The following is a 20,000-nucleotide window of genomic DNA, read 5'->3' on the forward strand; positions in this document are numbered from 1 at the left end:
CCGGCCCCGCCCGTGTGGAGTTTGCTTGTTCTCCCCGTGCCTGCGTGGCTTTTCTCCGGGCACTCCGGTTTCCTCCCACACCTCCCCCCCCCCCCCCCCCCAAAAAAACATGCGTGGTAGGTTGATTGAAGACTCTAAATTGCCCGTAGGTGTGAATGTGAGTGCGACTGGTTGTTTGTTTGTATGTGCCCCGCGATCGGCTGGCGACCGGTTCAGGGCGTAACCCCGCCTCCTGCCCGATGACAGCTGGGATGGGCTCCGGCACGCCGGCGACCCGCGTGAGGAGAAGCGAGACAGAAAATGGATGGACTGCTTTAGGGATTTAACATTTTCCTCAAATATACACATAATTTTTTAACACAAAATATAAAATAATTAGACGGTCTGTATTAAAAGTAATGCACAACATTCATTTTTGAAACAAAAAAAAATAATTAAATAAACCGTCTTTTGCCTAAAAAATGTTATATCCTCAAAGACAGTCGCAATTGTTTCAAAATTTTTAAAAGTTGAACTGTCTGAAGATTTAACATTGTTTCCTCAACTACACAGTCTAAATATGAATTAAATACAAAATGTAAATTATTGGACTGTGTCTGAAAAAAAACATATTGCAAAATCCTCAAAACAGTCAAAACATTTTTCTACATTACATTATTACTAATAATTATTTTTAACGGATTGTCTCTTTAAGGAAAAGAAATATTTAAAGACACAAACATTGCTTTTAATTTAAAAGCTCTCTTTGATGATTTGGCATTAGTTTTCCCAAAAACAAAAGTAATTGGGTTAAATTATATTATTAAATAACATCATTTGTTATTAAATATAAATGTACTTTTTATATTTTGTTGCAATTTATTTTTGAATTGTTTTTAAATGACAGATTAACATAAGAATTGAAATAATTCAATCACTAAATAAATAAATAAATGAAAATGATTGAAAAAAACAAATAATTAAAGGTGAAAATAATGGCGTTTTTTGCGGCGATTGCGAGCGGACAGGCACACGTGCGCACCACGCTCGCCGCCTCCAACGAGCGTGACAAATGGGAGCCGTGGGGTTTATTTTCGGAGCGTGACGTCATCACGGGGTCCTGACGAAGGCCGCCGCCGCCCGCAGAGGAAGGTGGAATCCAGACAGCCCCAAATAGACTTCAAAAGACACTTTTCCCCCCCCAACCTCCACTCCTTGCTTGGGGGTTACATATATGCTGGTGTGGAAAAAGCGCCCCCCCCAAAAAAAAGACTTTCTGTGAACTAGCGCAAACCGGTTCATGCGCCAAATCAATTATTAACTATTAAAGTGATTTGATTACATGATTAATTTTCCCTTCATTGCTTTCCTCTTCATCTTTGGAAATTTCTCTTTGATGTGCATCCAATTCCAGAGCGTTCCAAAATGAAATGGCATTCTTTTTGTTCTTCCTCCCCCCCCTTAAAAAAATGTAATGGCATTCTCGAGTCCAGACATCCAAAATAAGAAAGGCGCCCCCGCAATATTTGATCTCATTTTATAACTCTGCTCAATGCAGCCGTATGGGGGGCACAAGCCAGTGCAAACCGTAGGCCGGTCCCAAGCCCGGATAAATGCAGAGGGTCGCGTCAGGAAGGGCATCCGGCTTCAAACTCTGCCAAACAAATAGGAGCGTGCATCTCAAGAATTCCATACCGGATGGGTCGCGGCCCGGGTTAACGCCGTCCGTCACCGGCGCTGTCAACCTGCGCGGGGCGCCGGTGGAAATTCAGCTACTGTGGGTCGAAGTCGAAGTAGAAGAAGAGGTGGAAAGCGGGTTCTTCGGCAGAAAAAGAAGAGGAAAGCACAGAGCCTAGAACTGAATGTGGGGACTTTGAATGTTGGGACTATGACAGGAAAATCTGGGGAGTTGCTTGACATGATGTTGATATATTGTGTGTCCAGGAGACCGGCTGGAAAGGCAGTAAGGCGAGAAGTTGAGGGGCAGGGTTGAAATGATTTGACCGTGGTGGAGATGGGAAGAGAAATGGAGTCGGGGTTATTTGAAAAGAAGAGTTGGCTAAGAATGTCTCGGAGGTGAAAAGAGTTTCAGATCGAGCGATGAGGCTGAAATTTGAAATTGAGGGTGTTACGTGTCATGTGATTAGCGGCTATGCCCCACAGGTAGGATGTGACCCAGAGGTGAAAGAGAAATTCTGGAAGGAGCGAGACGAAGTCGTTCTGAGCATCCCAGGACAGAGAGAGAGTCGTAATGGGTGCAGATCGTAATGGGCATGTTGGTGAAGGAAACAAGGGTGATGAAGAAGTGATGGGGAAGTACGGCATCCAGGAAAGGAACTTGGAGGGACAGATGGTGGTAGGACTTTGCAAAAAGGATGCAAATGGCTGGAGTGAACCCTTTTTTCCCGAATAGTAAGGAACATAGGGTGACCGACAAGAGCGGAGGTAGAAGCACGCAGGTGGATTACATCTTGTGCAGACGATGTCATCTGAAGGAGGTTACCGACTGTAAGGTAGTGCTAGGGGAGAGTGTGGCTAGACAGCATAGGATGCTGGTGTGGAAGAGGACTCTGGTGGTGGGGAGGAAGATTAGGAAGACAAAGGCAGATCAGAGAAGCATGTGGTGGAAGCTGAGAAAGGGCGAGTGCAGCTTTTCGGGAAGAGGTGAGACAGGCTCTCGGTGGACAGGAGGAGCTTCCAGAAGACTGGACCGCTGCGGCCAAGGTGATCGGAGAGGCAGGCGGGAGAGTCCTTGGTGTATCTTCTGGTAGGAAAGGAGAGAAGGAGACTTGGTGGTGGAACCTCACAGTACAGGAAATCATACAAGGGAAAAGGTTAGCTAAGAAGAAGTGGGACAGTGAGAGCACAGAGGAGAGGCGAAAGGAATACATTGAGATGCGACACAGGGCAAAGGTAGAGGTGGCAAAGGCCAAACAAGAGGCATATGATGACATGTAGGCCAGGTTGGACACTAAAGAAGGAGAAAAGGATCTCTACAGGCTGGCCAGACAGAAAGATGGGATAGACATGGGAAGGATGTGCAGCAGCTTAGGGTGATGAAGGATAGAGACGGAAATATGTTGACTGGTGCCAGCAGTGTGCTGGACAGATGGAAAGAATACTTCGAGGAGTTGATGAACGAGGAAAAGGAGAGAGAAGGGAGAGAAGAAGAGGCAAGTGTGGTGGACCAGGAAGTGGCAATGATCAGTAAGGGGAAGTTAGAAAGGCATTAAAGAGGATGAAAAATGGAAAGGCAGTTGGTCCTGATGGAGGTATGGAAGCATGTAGGAGAGGTGGCTGTGGAGTTTTTGACCAGCTTGTTCAATAGAATTCTAGCGGGTGAGAAGATGTCTGAGGAATGGACGAAAAGTATTTTGAAGAACAAAGGCAATGTGCAGAGCTGTGGGAACTATAGAGGAATAAAGTGGATGAGCCACACAATGAAGTTATGGGAAAGAGTCGTGGAGGCCAGACTCGGGACAGAAGTGAGTATTTGCGAGCAACAGTATGGTTTCATGCCTGGAAAGAGGACCACAGATGCGTTATTTGCCTTGAGGATGTTGATGGAAAAGTACAGAGAAGGTCAGAAGGAGCTACATGGTGTCTTTGTAGATCTAGAGAAAGCCTACGACAGAGTACCCAGAGAGGAACTGTGGTACTGCATGCGGAAGTCCGGAGCGGCAGAGAAGTATGTTAGAATAATACGGCACATGTACGAGGGCGGCAGAACAGCGGTGAGGTGTGCTGTAGGTGTGACAGACGAATTTAAGGTGGAGGTGGGACTGCATCAGGGATCCGCCCTGAGCCCCTTCCTGTTTGCAGTGGTGATGGATAGGCTGACAGATGAGGTTAGACTGGAAGTCCCGTGGACCGTGATGTTTGCAGATGACATTGTGATCTGCAGTGAAAGCAGGGAGGAGGCTGGAGGAACAGTTAGAAAGATGGAGGCATGCGCTGGAAAGGAGAGGAATGAAGATTGACCGAAGTAAGACAGAATATATGTGCATGAATGAGAGGGGTGGTGGGGGAAGAGTGAGGCTTCAGGGAGAAGAGAGAGTAAGGGTGGAGGACTTGAACTACTTGGGGTCCACCGTCCAGAGCAATGGGGAGTGTGGTCAGGAAGTGAAGAGAAGACATGAGGGCAGTCGGTGTTGGAGAGGAGGATGCAGGAGGTAGGCTTCCATGGAAAAGGAGGACGCGCTGTGGCGACCCCTAACGGGACGAGCCCGAAGGAAAAGAAGAATATTTCATGACTCTGCTCAAGCAATTGGATTAACAATGTAATCCAATTAAAATGGGCGTTTCTTACTTTTACTTTATTGTATTTTATTTTACATTTTCAAAACAATAGATGAATGACAAAAAAAAACAACATAAAATCAGTGGGTTTGCCTTATTTTTTGGTAAATTTTACTCTTCTTCTTTTTATTTCATGTTATTATAATTTAACTTAATAAAATTTGATTGCTGAATGGGATTTATTTATTTTTCGAAACCTTCGATTTCCTCTTGAATTTTCCTCCTTCCAAACTAATGGATTTATTTTGGCTCCCGATTGGGGTTTAGATCAGGGATGTGGCCGATCTTTGTCAAGTGTGAAGCCCTTTGAAACTCTTTTGTTGTTAAGGACGAAACAAATCAACTTGACTACTTCATCTTATGCTACTTTGTTCTAAATATTAAATAAATACGACCTTAAAAATCCACGAGTAGTTTCCTTTTTTGTTTTTTGTACCCTATCTATCCAAATCAATTTGATCTATATATCCAAAATACTAAATCGATGTTTTTTTAAGAAATCATCAATGGGTCTTTAGTTGATTACTTCTAATATTTACCGTCTTGATTTTCCCCCAAAATAAAATCGCCCAAATGGTTCCTTAAATATATTATTTGTATTCAGTTTTGTTTTATGATACGCCAAAATAATCCCTCAATGTTTTTCATTTTCTTTAAGTATATCTTTTTTTTTGAAATTGTATTTGATCTTACTATTGATTTGCACCCAAGGTAAAAATCTTGGTAGACATAATACTGTACATTGTACTTTCTAGCAAAAATAGAGACTCAAACCCCCCCCCCCCAAAAACCCTGCCCATGTATTTCCATATATGCAAATAAATGCTTTAAATGACAATATTTGAACATTTTCAGTCGTTTATGCAATAAAAGAAAAAAGAGCCCCAAATGTTTGATCATTTTGCAGCGTGTCAGACACAAACGAGGACGAGGCCATTTTGAGCGCAACCTACAGGCGCCCTCTAGTGACTCTCCCCGTATGAGCAAGCACGACTGAACACTGCTTGGTTTTTGTTTTGGTTCCCCAGCACGACTTTGTGCGACGGGAGCGGTCGCCCAGGATCCTCCTGGACCTGATCCAGAGGACCAAGGACGCCGTGCGCGAACTGGACAACCTGCAGTACCGCAAGATGAAGAAGATCCTCTACCAGGAGAAGCACAACGGACCAATGGGGGAGAGCCAGGAGGAAGAGGAGGTGGGACCGGAGCCGCCGAGACGTGACCCGCTCAAAACCCGTTTAGCGCGGGGCCTGTGTGCCGGGCTCGCCCGACAAATAGGAGTTTTCCAAACGGGAGGCAAAGCGTGCTTCCTTCATTATGTCACTCCCACTTGAAGTTTTCTTTAAAACTGACACATAAGACAAAAGTGAATTTAACATTGTATATTTAAACCCCGCCAATGTTCAACCAGACTGCAAGTCGGCTAGCTTAAAGCGAACATATAATGTGAAATGCCATAGGCGGGCTAATGGAAAGTAGCGTTGACGTTACCGTAGCGTGAACCAGCAGCGGTTTAGCCGGCAGTCGCTTTGCTGCCGAAACCGCTATGAGCTGAGCATTGGGACCCCAACTCTACTGAATTGTAGTTGCGGATAGATGTCATAAGAGTCAAATCGGAAAGCATCGACGCCATGCATCTAGCATGTACACAGTCATGAACCCATGGCACATAAACCACCGCATTCAGTCGTGAAACGATTCAACACAAACAAACGGCCTTCCCGTGAGGCGCGCCCGACACAATTGCTACCGAGTCATTCAACTCAACTTTTGGTTTTCACACGAGGGATACATATTCGGGAAAACGGGCAAAGTATTCGTCGGTGTCGTTTACTTTGGAGGGAAGCAAAAACTAACTTTCACTTTCAAGGTGCGCCCAACAAAACAGCACGGGGGGGAAACAACAACAAAAAAACACTATAACGAAACCTAAAAACACCAACGTTTCGCTAGATCGTGCCAAAGTAATACGTTCACAAGGACTGTGACTAGCCGTGATTTTCAAGGAATAATGGAGAATAGCTCCCGCTAAAGTTTGCGACTGCGGGACCGCAGATTTTCGGGCTCGGCTGTCGTTCTAAACCTTCAGACACGCGTTAAAGTGATGCGTTCCAGATTTGGTTCGCGGAAGACAAACCTCAGCAATTTGTCGTCTTCACTTGTTTGGTCAAATATGAATGTTGGCATCAAAATGTGGGTATTGGCAAACCAAGTTGACCATCCCCAAGGCAGCACAGTAACGTTTGGTCTTAGTGTGACCTAGGCCAGGGCCAGTTCCCGGTGTCGAGATAAACCGCAATTTCAGTCTAAAGCTGTCCGTCAGCGCTATGAGCTGTTTTTGTTTTGTTTTGATTTCATTTTTGAAGTCATCGGTGCAGGCAAAGCGACAGGACCCGCCCTGCCCGCCCCCCTCCACTTTTTGGGGCGGCCAGTCAGTGAGCTTGACGACTTTTTTCTTCGTCGTCTCTTTTGGCAATTTTGGGGGTCTGCCAGCTCTGAGGTCACTTCCCGAAGTGCAGAAGAGCAGAGAACTACAGACTAATTTTCTGAGAATTAAGAATTTTTACTATTGTTATAGTTGATGATTTCACTTTTCACTCTTCTACATGTTGTTTACAAATAAAATAGATTGCGTTCCATGGAAACCCTCCAAATTTGAAAAGAAAATGCATTTTCGAGCTGAAACGGTGAAACCTTTTTGCAGAAGGTCCTCATAGCGTGCCAATGGGATACCGGCGCATGCCTAACGTGAAAATGTGAACACCCCCGCCCCGTCTAACGTACCGGCTTCCCGTCAGGGCTCATCACCTCCCACATCCCAAAAACATGCATTCATTGGAGACTCTAAGTTGCCCGTAGGTGTGACTGTGAGTGCGAATGTTTGTTTGTTTGTATGTGCCCTGCGATTGGCCGGCAACCGGTTCAGGGCGTACCCCGCCTCCTGCCCGATGACAGCTGGGATAGGCTCCGGCACGCCCGCGACCCGCGTGAGGAGAAAATGGATGAATGGACGGATGGAGTTTGTCAAAGTCTGAGCTCGGGAATTCACCGGAAGTGGCTGCCCCAAACCAAAATGGCCGACTTCCCGTTCATTTCCGGGCACGCGTCCTTGAGACTTTTCCGTGCGGCCTGTCCCGATAGACACGTCCGCCAAATTTCCTATCCATTGGTACTACAGGTGTCGGGGGCTGATATTTTTTTTTGTCTTCAGGAATGAGGACACGGGCAATCTTGAGATAATAACGTAGCGTCGCACGGACGGGCATGAGCATATCTGACTTTGCCCACGTGGACTCGCTGGCAGGACAGCGAGGCGGCCAGCTGCAAGATGAACAGCCTGGGCAGCAACCGCTCCGTGCCCAGCGCCTCGCTCAGCACGGGCAGCCGCGGCAGCAGCGTCAACAGCCTGCAGGACGTTCTGGACGACGTGACCGCCGCGCAGCCGCGAGACTACGGCGGCACCCCGGACTCGTCCGCGCACGGCCACAAGGTAGCGCCGCTCAAGGTTTGACGCCTAAACGGGCTGTGTCGCGAAGTTAGCGTGTTAGCCGAATCCCCACACGGCGCTACGTTCGAGAAGAAACAGAGTCATAAAAGATGTCATCTGCCTAAACGGGCCGCGCAAGGTGCTTGTCACAAAGTTAGCTCGTTAGCTGTTACGTTACAGACTGCAGCCAGCTTCGATTTGTCTTGAACAAATGTAGGCCTACAAGATGTAGCATCAGCAGGTGGACTTTGCCGCCTAAATGGGATGCGTGGGATGGTGAGTGGACGTCGCAAAGTCAGCATGTTGACTTTTTCAACACATTTTTCTGGAGTCTTACCAGGTCAAATTGATCGTGAAACAATGCTGCCTTTTGCGGCCCCCCCCCCCCAAAAATGTGGCAGCAGGCAGTTTGCTGCCTGAACGCAGTTTCCAACAGGTGCGATTTGCCGCCCCGACGGGCTTCATGCGACGTTCGTAACGATTGTGGCAGCGGGTTGAGCTTTCCGCCTAAACGGGCTGCGTGGAGCGCTCGTCGGAAGTCACAGAGTGCGCTCGTTAGCCGTATCCCCGCGTGTTGTCTGTCGCTCGACAGATCGCTACCAGGTTCGATTTGTCACGCGGCGATGTAGGGCGTGTAGCGAGTCGTCCGGCTAAACGGGCCGCATATGTCGCTCGGCCGCATCCCCGCGTGTTGTTGACTTCGCCGACTGTTATCCGTGTAGATTTATCTCCGAGTGTTTGTCGTGCGTCAGGAGCGGCAGTACAACTGGGACGACGACGGCCTTCAACGCAAGAGCAGCCAGGCCCGGAACTACAAGAACCAGACCTGCTTTGCCACCATCAAGTCTGCGTCCTTGGTGAGTTGTTTCTACGTCTTCTTCATCCAGAACCAGCAGAATAATGCACGACAAATTGACAGACTTGACAATGTGGCGGCTTGAGTTTGCTGCCTAAACGGGCTGCGTCAGATGCCGCGTGTGCCTCAACGTGATCATATTCACTGTATCCCCGCATTTTGGTACTTTCTTTCTTTCTTTTCCGATTTTTCTTGAACGCCGGCAGTAGGTGGATTTTTCCGCCTCAGCGAGACGCGCGAGCCGTTCGGCGGATGTCGCGACGTTAGCCGTATCCCCGCGTGTTGCTGCTTTCCCGACAGCTAGCGGGCTAATATTTTCTGGAAATGCTGGAAGTGTCAAATACGTGGCAGCAGGCAGGTAGAGTTTTCCACCTCAACGGGCTGCGTGAGATGTCGGCCGGACGGCTCGACATTGGTCGTATCCCCACATTGTGTTGCTCTGTGGCTACCGGGCTTAATGTTTCTCAAAACGACGGCCAAATAAAATACGTGGCGGCGGCAGGTGGAGTTTGCCGCCGAAACGGGCTGCGTGGCGTTCGGCGTTTCCCTTTCACGTCTTGTGTCTTTCTCTCGCTCTCTCTGTCTGTTCTCTTTGCGAGTGTCTCTCGCTCGTCTGTTGTCATAGAAACAGGCCGTAGTAGTAAGTCGTCGTGCTTTCACGTGGGTTTTTTTCAACCCTCGTCAACCGCTGCTTTGTGTGCGTGAGTGAGGGAGGGAGGGAGAATGTGTGCGTTTGTTTGTGCTTGCGAGTGAGAGCTTGTGTGTGTGTGTGTGTTCACAGTGTCCTTGACAAATGTGTAAAACACAGACACACACACACACACATAGACGTCGGTTCATATGAGACACCCTGTCGTGTGTGTGTGTGTCCGCGGGCGCCCGCTGGAGTGGCGCCGGATGACGTCATCCTCCTTTTCCCGCGTCCGCAGGCAGGTCGTCAAAGAGACGGTGTAAGCTCTGCTTACGTGTGACACAGGGAAAAGGATGCACAAATGATAATCATAATTGTTCGTTAGACTGACGAAGGAACTATCGAGGTCTAGAATATAAAAATCCTTTTCTCGTGATTCAGGAGTCGGGAACGAAGCGTTGGGAAGCGCTCGCTCGTTCCCGACTCCCGAAGCGCCGCAAAGGGACATTTTAGGGACCGACCGGAGCCGCGATCATAAACGTCCCTTTGTAGCCATTCGGAAGTCGATTCCGAGCAGTTATCGCGTTGAGAGTCGATCATCATTGCCGACTCCCGAATGACCGCGTGGCGATTTTTTCGTGCGGGTTTTAGTCAACTGCGTCGTCCGCTACATAAAAGCGGCGATCGGGGAGTCGGGCGCGAGTGAATGTTGCCGTTTGTTGCGGCGCCGCTCGGACAAGCTGCTGTTGTGAGGACCAGAAGGACGAAGGAGGCGGGAGGTTATTAGAGGTCAAGCCAAAGCTCAACTCATGGAGGAAACTTTATTTTGTTGAGATGCTCCAGAATGATGGGGGAATTGACTGATGGATTGATTTCGGTTGTCGTTGTTTTTTTCCAATGAATATTCATTTTATAGTTCAAAAAAAGAAGTCGGTTGCGTTTGTCTCACTTCTTTGACCAGTTTATTTTTTTTTTAACATCAAAAAAATTCACTGTCTTCAATTCAAATACAAACACCAAATACCACAAGCTATACAGTCGGTACGGAAAGTATTCAGTATTCATTTAAGTTCATTTTTCCCATCATTCATGTACACACAGGGCCCCATTTTGACAGAAAAAAACGGAATCGATGACATTTTTGCTGATTTATTGAAAAAGAAAAACTGAAATATCACACAGCCAGAAGTATTCCGACCCTTTGCCGTGACACTCGTCTATGGAACTCGGGCGCTGTCCGTTTCTTCTGATCACCCTTGAGATGGTTCAACCACCTTCATCGGAGTCCAGCTGTGTTTGATGATACTGATTGGACGGGATTAGGAAAGCCACACCCCCGTCTTTAGAAGACCTTCCAGCTCACAGTGCATGTCAGAGCAAATGAGAATCATGAGGTCAAAGGAACTGCCCGAAGAGCTCAGAGACAGAATTGTGGCAAGGCACAGATCTGGCCAGGGTTACAAAAACAATTCTGCTGCATTTAAGGTTCCTAAGAGCACAGTGGCCTCCATAATCCTGAAATGGAAGACGTTTGGGACGACCGGAACCCTTTCCCAATTCTGGCCGTCCGGCCAAACTGAGCAATCGGGGGAGAAGAGCCTTGGTGAGAGAGGTCAAGGAGAACCCAAAGATCACTGTGGCTGAGCTCCAGAGATGCGGTCGGGAGATGGGAGAAAGTCAACCATCACTGTGGTATGTGAGGAGAAAAGCAGGCACTGCTCATCACCTGTCCAATACGGTCCCAACAGTGAAGCGCGGTGGTGGCGGCAGCATCATGCTGTGGGGGGTTTTTCAGCTGCACGGACAGGAGCGCCGGTTCGCAATCGAGTGAAAAGATGGATGCGGCCAAGTACGGGGATATCCGGGACGAAAACCTTCTCCGGAGGGCTCGGGGCCTCAGACTGGGCCGAAGGTTCGCCTTCCAACAAGACAACGACCCGAAGCACGCAGTTAAAATACCGAAGGAGTGGCTTCAGAACAACTCCGTGACTGTTCTTGAATGGCCCCCGCCAGAGCCCTGACTTCAACCCAATCGAGCATCTCCGGAGAGACCTGAAAATGGCCGCCCACCACCGTTCACCATCTGACCTGACAGAAGTGGAGAGGATCTGCAAGGAAGAATGGCGGAGGGTCCCCAAATCCAGGTGGGAAAACCTCGTTGCCTCATTCCCAAAAAGACTCGCGGCCGGATGGGCTCAAAAGGGGGCTTCGGCTCAATACCGAGCCGAGGGGCTTCTGAATACTTCTGGCTGTGTCATATTTCACTGCTTCTTTTTGAATCAATCTGCCAAAATGTCAACAATTCTGTTTTTTTCTGTCAATATGGGGTGCCGCGTGTACATGAATGAGGAAAAAAATGAATTTCAATGGTTTTAGCAAACGGCTGTATAACGGCTGTACATAACTTATAAATATACATTTTAAGGGGATCTGAATACTTTCCGTACCCACTGTATTTGCGCCAGCTGAGTTTGAATTTATGACTCCATTTTTTCGAAATTCAAACTCAGATGGCGCAAATATATCTTATTAGTTCAAATGCAAAAAGCAGACATCTCTCATTTTTGGGAATTGAGCAAAATGATCCTTTTTTTTTTCTATTTCTGGTTTTAGGTCGAAAGCAAAATTTCAGATTTTCAACGTTAATCTGGATTCAACAATGAAGGGGCGAATTTTGAAAAGTCTTTTATGTCAATCGATGATCAATGGCAAAACCGAGAAAACAATCGGCTTCCGAAACGGACAAGTCCCGCGCGGCCCGGAACGTTAACCCGTCTGGCCGCGTTCCATTTGGTTCCCCGATCATCTCGCTGGCGACCTTTTGTGTCATTCTTCTTCTACTTGTACTGCATCACGTGTTTCACTAACATCTGTTCTCACCATTAGTATTCAAATATACAATCACGTTGTTTTTTTGTTCATCTGTCAAATTTCAGTTTGTTTCCAAACTCCAAAACGCAAACGATGTATTTTGCCAGTCGCGCTTTTTTTCTTTCTCCAACTTGTTCTGGTTGATTGAAAACATGGAGTTGTTCGGCCGAGCCTTTCTCCAATCTGCACATCCAAATTGCTTCATTGAAGAGCTCTTCAACGCTCTTTCAGAAACGCAAAAAGATAAATGTTTCGTTTTTTTTTTTTTTGCAAGTGACACATTCGTGGATTATTAAAAATAATGATTATTTGCACGAAGAGCTAAAAAGGCTGAAAATGGGAGCGAGCTAAAGCAGAGGGTTAACGCGGCCGGTTGCTATTTCTCTCGCTAGCGCGGCCGCCCGCCCACCCCCTCGCCAAGGTCCCGTCAATGAGGTATTCATGTGACCCACCTGCCGCCCGCCGCTTAGCGTTGGCGCCGCTCAAAGGGCCGCTCTGTGCTCCCCCGGCGCGTGCCCTGGGCGCGAACCGCAGGGGGGCGGTCTTTGTCGGGGGTCGGTCTCGGGTTCGTCGGACCCCCGAGGCGGGCGCGCGCGGGGCCAGACGACGACGACGACGCCGCCGCGCTCGGCCGGGCCGGGCTCGCCGCCATGTCGAGCCTGAGGCCTTCGGGCGGGATTTACGAGAAGCTGCGCGGCGAGTGCCGCCCGGATGCCGGCCGCCCGTCGTGTCTTCAGGTCAGCGCGTCGTCGGATTACGCTCGCCGTTCGGCCTGATGAAGGACGGAAATGCTGCGGAATCAACCGAATTGAAACGTACGATGTTTGAAGTCGGAACGCTTCCACCGGGAGCGGGAGGTCGGGTTGGTGAATAGCTCTTCATTCGGGGGTTTATTGTGAAAACGGGGCCATTCGGAAAGGCCGGAAATAGTTACGGCCATTGAAGTTTGAAGTCGGAATGCTCGCTGGAGAAATGGGCGAGGAGGAAGTCAATTTGGTAAACGTCTCCATTGATCGATGAGGAAAATGTGGAAAATAGTTTGAATCAGTCTCGAGACACGGAAGGAAAGGAAGAGGTAAATATGTAAACTCTCTCTTCATTTGAGAATTTGACTGTGAACATTTGGAAATTTGGGGAACGTGATAAAGCGTTTGAAGTGGAAATGGTTGGAATCGGCGGGAAATGCGGAAGGCAAATATTTCTCGATTGGGGAATTTTCGAGTGAAAACGCGGGCGTCTGCGGAACGCGATCAACATTTCCAGGTGGGAGCGATTTTGTATTGGTCAAAAATTGCGAAATTTGTGCACTTGGACAGTTGGAATGATTTGTGGAAGGATGAGGTAACGACGTAAAACGTTTGTATTCCTTTGCAACGGAAAATGCGGCGTCATACACAAGAAAAAAAGTGTGAATTGAATATGTTATGAACGAGCTGAACAGTTTGACGTGGGAAGGGGAGAGGCGTGAAAGAAGATCTTGTTCTCTCGATAACGACACCATTTGGCTGTCGTAACGTGACCGGAGCTCAAATATCTGGACCGTCTCGGGATTGTTCCGCACCCCCGTTGCCCTTGTCCGCTCTGTCCCTCCGTCCGTCCCCTAAAAGCCTTTTCTGTCCGGCTGCCTTTTCAATATCCATCAGAACGATTCAAACATTGAAAAATAAGCAGAGTGAGTATTTCAAACTCCCGTGTTGTCCAGCAAAACTATTCCGGCACATACGGATCCACCGTTCTGCAAGGCCGTGCAGCTGAGCGGGACAGGTTTAATAACAAAAACATTTTAAAATGGGAAGGACGGGCATCATTTTGTTGGTTGACTGGGGTGTGGAATTTTGCGAAAGGTGGGACGTTCTTAAGATGTCCTGAATTTTGGGAACCTTTTGACGTTCGAACGGTTTGAGAAACGCGGAGGCCGCCGAATATCCCCAAAGTCGACGATCGTCGGCCTCGTCGTTCCGGCGTGACGATCGACAGAGAAAAGACCATTTTTAGCGAGCACTTTGATTGATATCGTGACAGTAAGTTCAAAAGAGTAACAAGATGTTTGGGGGGTGCAGAATAACGTGTGAATGCTGTAACACTTTCACACACTTCAGTGATGGCTAGAAATTGTCTTGGATGTTTCCAAAATGGGTTCTTTGTGAAGATCACTTCATTTGGGATCTTTGAACATCTTTGGCTTTCACTGAAGACTGAGTCGGGTTTGTTTTTGAATCAACATTGTCTTTGGATGTTTACAAAAACCGTTTTGTGCTTTTTGTTTTGAACATTTTTTTTTTTTTTTTGTCGGCATCCCAAATAATGTTAGCGTTTCGGACTGCGTGCGCGCGCGCGCGGCTCTCCCTCAGGTGACCAAGCAGATCCACGAGCACGAGCAGGATAGCGAGCTCCGCGAGCAGATGTCGGGCTACAAGCGCATGCGGAGGCAACACCAGAAGCAGCTGATCGCCCTGGAGAACAAACTCAAGGCCGAGATGGACGAGCATCGCCTCAAACTGCACAAGGAGGTCGAGACCCAGGCCAACAACGCCTTCATCGAGCTGGAGAAGCTGGCCAAGAGGCACGCCGCGCACGCCGACAAGGAGGTATACGCAGGGAAACGCGTGCCGCGCACGCCGACGAGGGGTACGAGGGGTCGTACTCGGACAAATACATGCAGAAGAGGAGGAATACTCAGGAAAATACATGCCACGCATGCGCGTGAGGAGGAATGCTCATGAAAATGCATGCAGCGCACACCGACATGGCGGTATACTCAGGGAAATACACACCACGCATACAGACAAGGAGGTATACTCAGGAAAATAAATGGGGCTAGAGATAGGAGGAACAAATGCACTCAAAGAAGTAGAGTGAGGAAAAAAGGAGATAGGAAAAACAAATGTCGCACATTCAAAGAGGTATAGTAGGGAAAAATAAACGCCGGCCATACAGACAAGGAGGTAGAGTGGGGTAAAACAAATCCAGCGCCACCTAAAGAGGTATAGTTAGGAAAAATAGACACCACACACACAGACAAGGAGGTAGCGTGAGGAAATAATAACCAAAGCGTCTGGGAACAACCTGGCGCCATAAGCTGCTTCACCGAGACATTCTGACAATCAATTGTTGGCGGCACGGTTAGCACGTCTGCCTCACAGTTGCGAGGCTGCGGGTTCAAATCCGGCCCGGCCGGTGTGGAGTTTGCGTGTTCTCCCCTTGCCTGCGTGGCCGCTTTTCCTCCCACATCCCAAAAACATGCGTGCTAGCTTGATTGAAGACTCTAAATTGTCCGTAGGTGCGAAGGCGAGTGCCAACGGTTGTTTGTTTCTATGATTGGCTGGCGACCGGTTCAGGGCGTACCCCTCCTCTCGCCCGAAGTAAGCCGAGCACGCGTGAGGAGAAGCGCGACGGAAAATGGGTGGATGGATAAAGTCACGTCTGCCACGAACGCAACGTCGGCAGCTCGCTCGTCGCGCACGTCCAATTGTCTGCTGATGTGCTAACGTGCTAACGCGCAGGCGAAGGCGACGCTGGCGGACGAGAAGAAGTTCCAGCAGCAGATGTTGGCGCAGCAGAAAAAGGAGCTCAGCGCATTCCTGGACACGCAGAAGAAGCAGTACAAACTCTGCAAGGAGAAGATCAAAGAGGTGAGCTCGCGCGAGCGGTCGGCCAGCGAACGCTGCTTTCATGAAGACTTTGAGGTTTCGAAACGCGCACGTTTGAATTGTTTTGAAAACTAAATGCGTTCGATTTGCAGGTGACTAAATTGTCGTTCCGTGAAGACTGTCGGCCGTCTTCGATGTCGACAAAAACGCGCGCGCATTCATTTCAGTGAAGAAATGCTGCTGCTGTTTCCAAAAACGCGCAAGTTTGATGACTTTCAATTTTTCGCTGAGCTGAAGACTAAATTGTTTTGGATGTGTACAAAACACATTAGGTTCATTGCTGACTCTAAATTGTCTTTGACGTAGAAAAAAAGGCCCCATTGAGTTAGACTACTTTCAATGGTCTTTGATGTTGAAGAAAACGCGCGTTAGTTTGTTGCAACGTTTTCCGTGATGTTCGTCGAGCGGCGGGTGAGCTTCGTGACCGTCGAGGCATAAAATGGATGACAATAGGAACCCAAACTCGAAAGCCCGGCCCGGAAGCTCGACGTTCATCCCTCGGCGTCCGGCAGCCGTACGTCCCGACGAGATCGGCCTTCGGTTTGGCGACGTCGGAGAACGTTGGCGTATTTGGCCGGGCTGCGGTTCGGTGTCATCAAATTGGTTTGAAATTTCCAAAAACGGAAGCAAGCCAGGCGCTGGATTGCTCTTTGTGTATGAGATAAGATCCTGTTTTTGAATAAAGGGAAGGAAATATTTTTGGGGGGGGGGGGGGATCCGATTCACCAATCATCTGGAAGAAGAACTGACAGATGAATCCGTTATTAAAATAATACTTAGTTGCAGCCCTAAAGGCAACGATTGAAGAAGTTGAAATGGAAAGAAGGAAGAAGCTGTTGGTTTTCGTGAGCGTTGTTTTCGCGAGAGGGTGAGCCGTCGTTGTCGCCGCCAGGAGATGAGCGAGGACCGCAGCACGCCCAAGAAGGAGAAGCAGGAGCGTCTGTCCAAGCACAAGGAGAACATGCAGCACTCGCAGGCCGAGGAGGAGGCCGACCTGCTGGCCCGCCAGCGCCTTCGCCTGGAGCGCCGCGCCCGCGCCTTCAAGCGCGGCGCCCTGGTCGCCAGGCACCGCCTGGAGCAGGAGCACGCGCGAGAGGTACGCCGGCCAAAATGTTCGCGGCCGCCCGATCGTCGCCAAAGGAAGACAAAAAAATGGCAACGCGCGCGTTTAGCAGCAGAAAAGACGATTTGCGCGACTTGATTGAAAAAAAACACTTGAACGGAACAACGAGCGCGGCTGTGACAACGGGCCACCTCGAACGGCACAAAAAACGAATCATCAAAATATTCTTTTCTAATTAAACAGCGATCAAAATTGCTCGTGTAATGACATTTCTGTCATTTCCCTTTTCTTTTATTTGTTGGGTAATTACAGGTTGTCTATTTCAAAAAGGCCATTTTATTTTGATCCTATGACTCGTATTTTTTTTGACATAAATGTGACTTTCATACATGATGCATTTTGTTTTGTCAGAAATCTAATCTCCTATATTTCATTTATTATTTGGAAAATAACTTGGCTAACATTTTTATTTCCTAGCAATATTATTCGTTTCAGGGTATTTTTGTCAGTCATAAAAATGACACAAATTTTTATTTCTATTTTTTACTATTTTCAAATCTTTCAAGTAAAAATGCTATTTCTGGTACATTTGATCCACTGTACATTTTTTTTTTTTTTTTTTCTCAGAAAACTAACTTTTGCATAAATTACTATATTTTATTTTGTTTATTAATTCAAAAGTACCCCCCCTCCCTCCCCCCCAACTATTTTAATATTTCATAGTACGGTTATTTGTCGCAGGATCTAATATTTTAGTTTTGTTCATGACATAAAAAAATGACCCTTTTTAGAAATTGTTAAATAAAAATGAAGTGGCTTTTCACCTTTTCCAGATTGTTTTTATTTTTTATTTTGGGTCATAAATATATTTTCAGAGCTTTGCAAACATTTTCCTCATAAACAATATGATTGTGTATGAAATGACCAATTTATTTTTGTACATATTTCTGATAAAAATCTCATTTAATACTGTAAATAAAATGACTCATAATACTACTTTATATTACTTAAAAGAAAATCTCAACTATTTAAAAAACACAAGATTTTGCCATTTTTGAAACTCTTGTAACTCATTCTCTTCTGCAAAAAGCAAACATGATTGTCTTGATGATGGTGATTATGATTTTTTTCCCCCGAAATGACTGTGACATTCTTGCAATCGTTAGCCTTTTTTTTTTTTTTTTAACCCCGTCATTAAAATGAAGAAACGTGCGATGGGGTTGACGCGTTTCAGGAGCTGAACAAGAAGAAGAGCCACAAGGAGGCGGAGCACGCCGCGCTGATCCGCCACGACGAGTCCACGCGGGAGCTGGAGGGCCGGCAGCTGCGCAGCCTCCAGAAGCTGCGCGTGGACCTGATCCGCCTGCAGCACCAGACGGAACTGGACAACCAGATGGAGTACAACGCCCGGCGCCAGAGGGAGCTGCGCCGCAAGCACGTGCTGCAGCTCCGCCAGCAGCCCAAGAACATCAAGGTGCGCGCAAGCCATTAAAACGCGCTTCGTTGGCTCCGACTGAAGTCTGCTAGTTTAACGCGAAACGGGCTCGAGGGAATCGGCATCGTACGGTCATTCTGAACCGGGTTAGGGTTCTTCTATCTCTGGGGTCGAGGTCACCCAGGTGCTTAAAAACCCCGGGTTAGGGTGGACGAGATTCACCCTGAATTCCTAAAGGCTCCGGACGTCGTGCGGCTGTCCCCGCTGACACGCCTCTGCGACATCGGATTGGCAGACCGGCGCGGCGGTCCCCCTTTTAAAGAAGGGGGACCCTGAGGGTGTGTTCCGACTACAGGGGGATCCCACTCCTCAGCCTCCCCGGCAAGGTTCTGTTCAGGGGTGCCGGAGAGGAGGCTCCGTCGGGAAGTCCGATCTCAGATGCAGGAGGGAGCAGTGCGGTTCTGGTCCCGGCCGTGGAACGGTGGACCGGCTCCGGGGTGTTGGCCCAACCAGTCTACGTGTGTTTTGTGGACTTCCTGCGCAGCTGTTGTAGCGCAAAGGTGGAGACGAGCTGTAAAACGGGGCACTGTTTGGTTGTCGCGCAGGCGCTGGAGCTGCAGATCAAGAAGCAGTTCCAGGACACGTGCAAGGTGCAGAGCAAGCAGCACAAGGCGCTGCGCCACCACCAGCTGGAGGTGACGCCCAAGGGCGAGCACAAGGGCGCGCTCAAGGCGCTGAAGGACGAGCACACGCGCAAGCTGGCCGTCCTGGCCGAGCGCTACGAGCAGAGCATCAACCGCATGATGGCCGAGCAGGCGGTCAGTACGCCCGCCCGCCCGCGCGACGCCGACGCCTCCGCTCCCGCGTTCTCATCAAATTGCAATCTTCTCTTCACAGCGTGACCGCACGTTGCCCGGCCGCTAAAAAGCCCGCTTTTGCCCCCTCGTGTTCATTTCCTTTATAGATTATTAGCACCAATGATCTGTTTTGATTATTTCAATTCTATTATTCTTCATATCTTTTCCACAATAACCACTTTAAAAATATGACTTTTTACGCCCATAAAATACATACAGCCATTTCTTATTTTTATGACATTTCCTCCGTAAAACGTATATTTTCAGGATATCAATATTTTTGTTGCAAAGTAAAAAAAAAAAAAAAAAATCGAAATATTTCCTATGTAACTATGTATTTTCCTCATGATATTACAATTTGATTTTGATGACAAAAACAATTTTGCATTAAAATGCCACCCCCATTAAATGTACTATTTTCCAATATTTTGAGTAAAAATGTCCCAATTTCTATCTTAAAAATATTTAGTTGTACCAATATGTGTTTTCCCCATAAAATTTTTATTTTCATCACATAATTTAAAAAAAATAATCATTTTTGTCCTCCATGGAATGACATTTTAGTTTCATGACATGCTTATTTCACAAAAAAAAATCTTTTTTTTTTTTTACCAGTTAAATTACTATTTTATTTTCACACATTTACATTTTTCTTGTAAAAATAACTGTTTTTATAACATTAATACATTTGCATGAGTGACAAATCTAATTTTCTCATAAGAACAAACTTCTTCAATCATAAAATATTTGTCTAAAATTTCAAAATGATTTTTCTCCATAATTCCAATGTCGCGTTCATAACGTCAACCAACGTCCCTGTTAAAATGACTTTTTATCGCCATTTATCGCAGTTGTACAAAAAGGTCTTTTAA

General features: G+C 47.5%; 1 protein-coding gene across 9 annotated transcripts in view; it reads left to right on the forward strand.

Annotated features, from left to right (window-relative positions):
• Positions 1-20,000, forward strand: part of taok3a (TAO kinase 3a) — a 61,776-nt gene that overhangs the window by 36,588 nt on the left and 5,188 nt on the right. For 8 of the 9 annotated variants that reach the window (XM_061671271.1, XM_061671268.1, XM_061671272.1 and 5 more), the window contains 8 exons: positions 5,307-5,474; positions 7,583-7,768; positions 8,518-8,622; positions 14,475-14,711; positions 15,627-15,755; positions 16,666-16,869; positions 18,071-18,310; positions 18,877-19,089. In XM_061671271.1, coding sequence (XP_061527255.1) covers positions 5,307-5,474; positions 7,583-7,768; positions 8,518-8,622; positions 14,475-14,711; positions 15,627-15,755; positions 16,666-16,869; positions 18,071-18,310; positions 18,877-19,089 — 1,482 coding nt within the window. Of the gene's footprint in view, positions 1-5,306; positions 5,475-7,582; positions 7,769-8,517; positions 8,623-14,474; positions 14,712-15,626; positions 15,756-16,665; positions 16,870-18,070; positions 18,311-18,876; positions 19,090-19,168; positions 19,721-20,000 lie in introns of those variants that run through there. The other variant, XM_061671275.1, reaches the window with a different exon arrangement.

This window comes from Phycodurus eques, chromosome 3 (assembly GCF_024500275.1).
Source record: "Phycodurus eques isolate BA_2022a chromosome 3, UOR_Pequ_1.1, whole genome shotgun sequence".
NCBI classification, from domain to species: domain Eukaryota; kingdom Metazoa; phylum Chordata; class Actinopteri; order Syngnathiformes; family Syngnathidae; genus Phycodurus; species Phycodurus eques.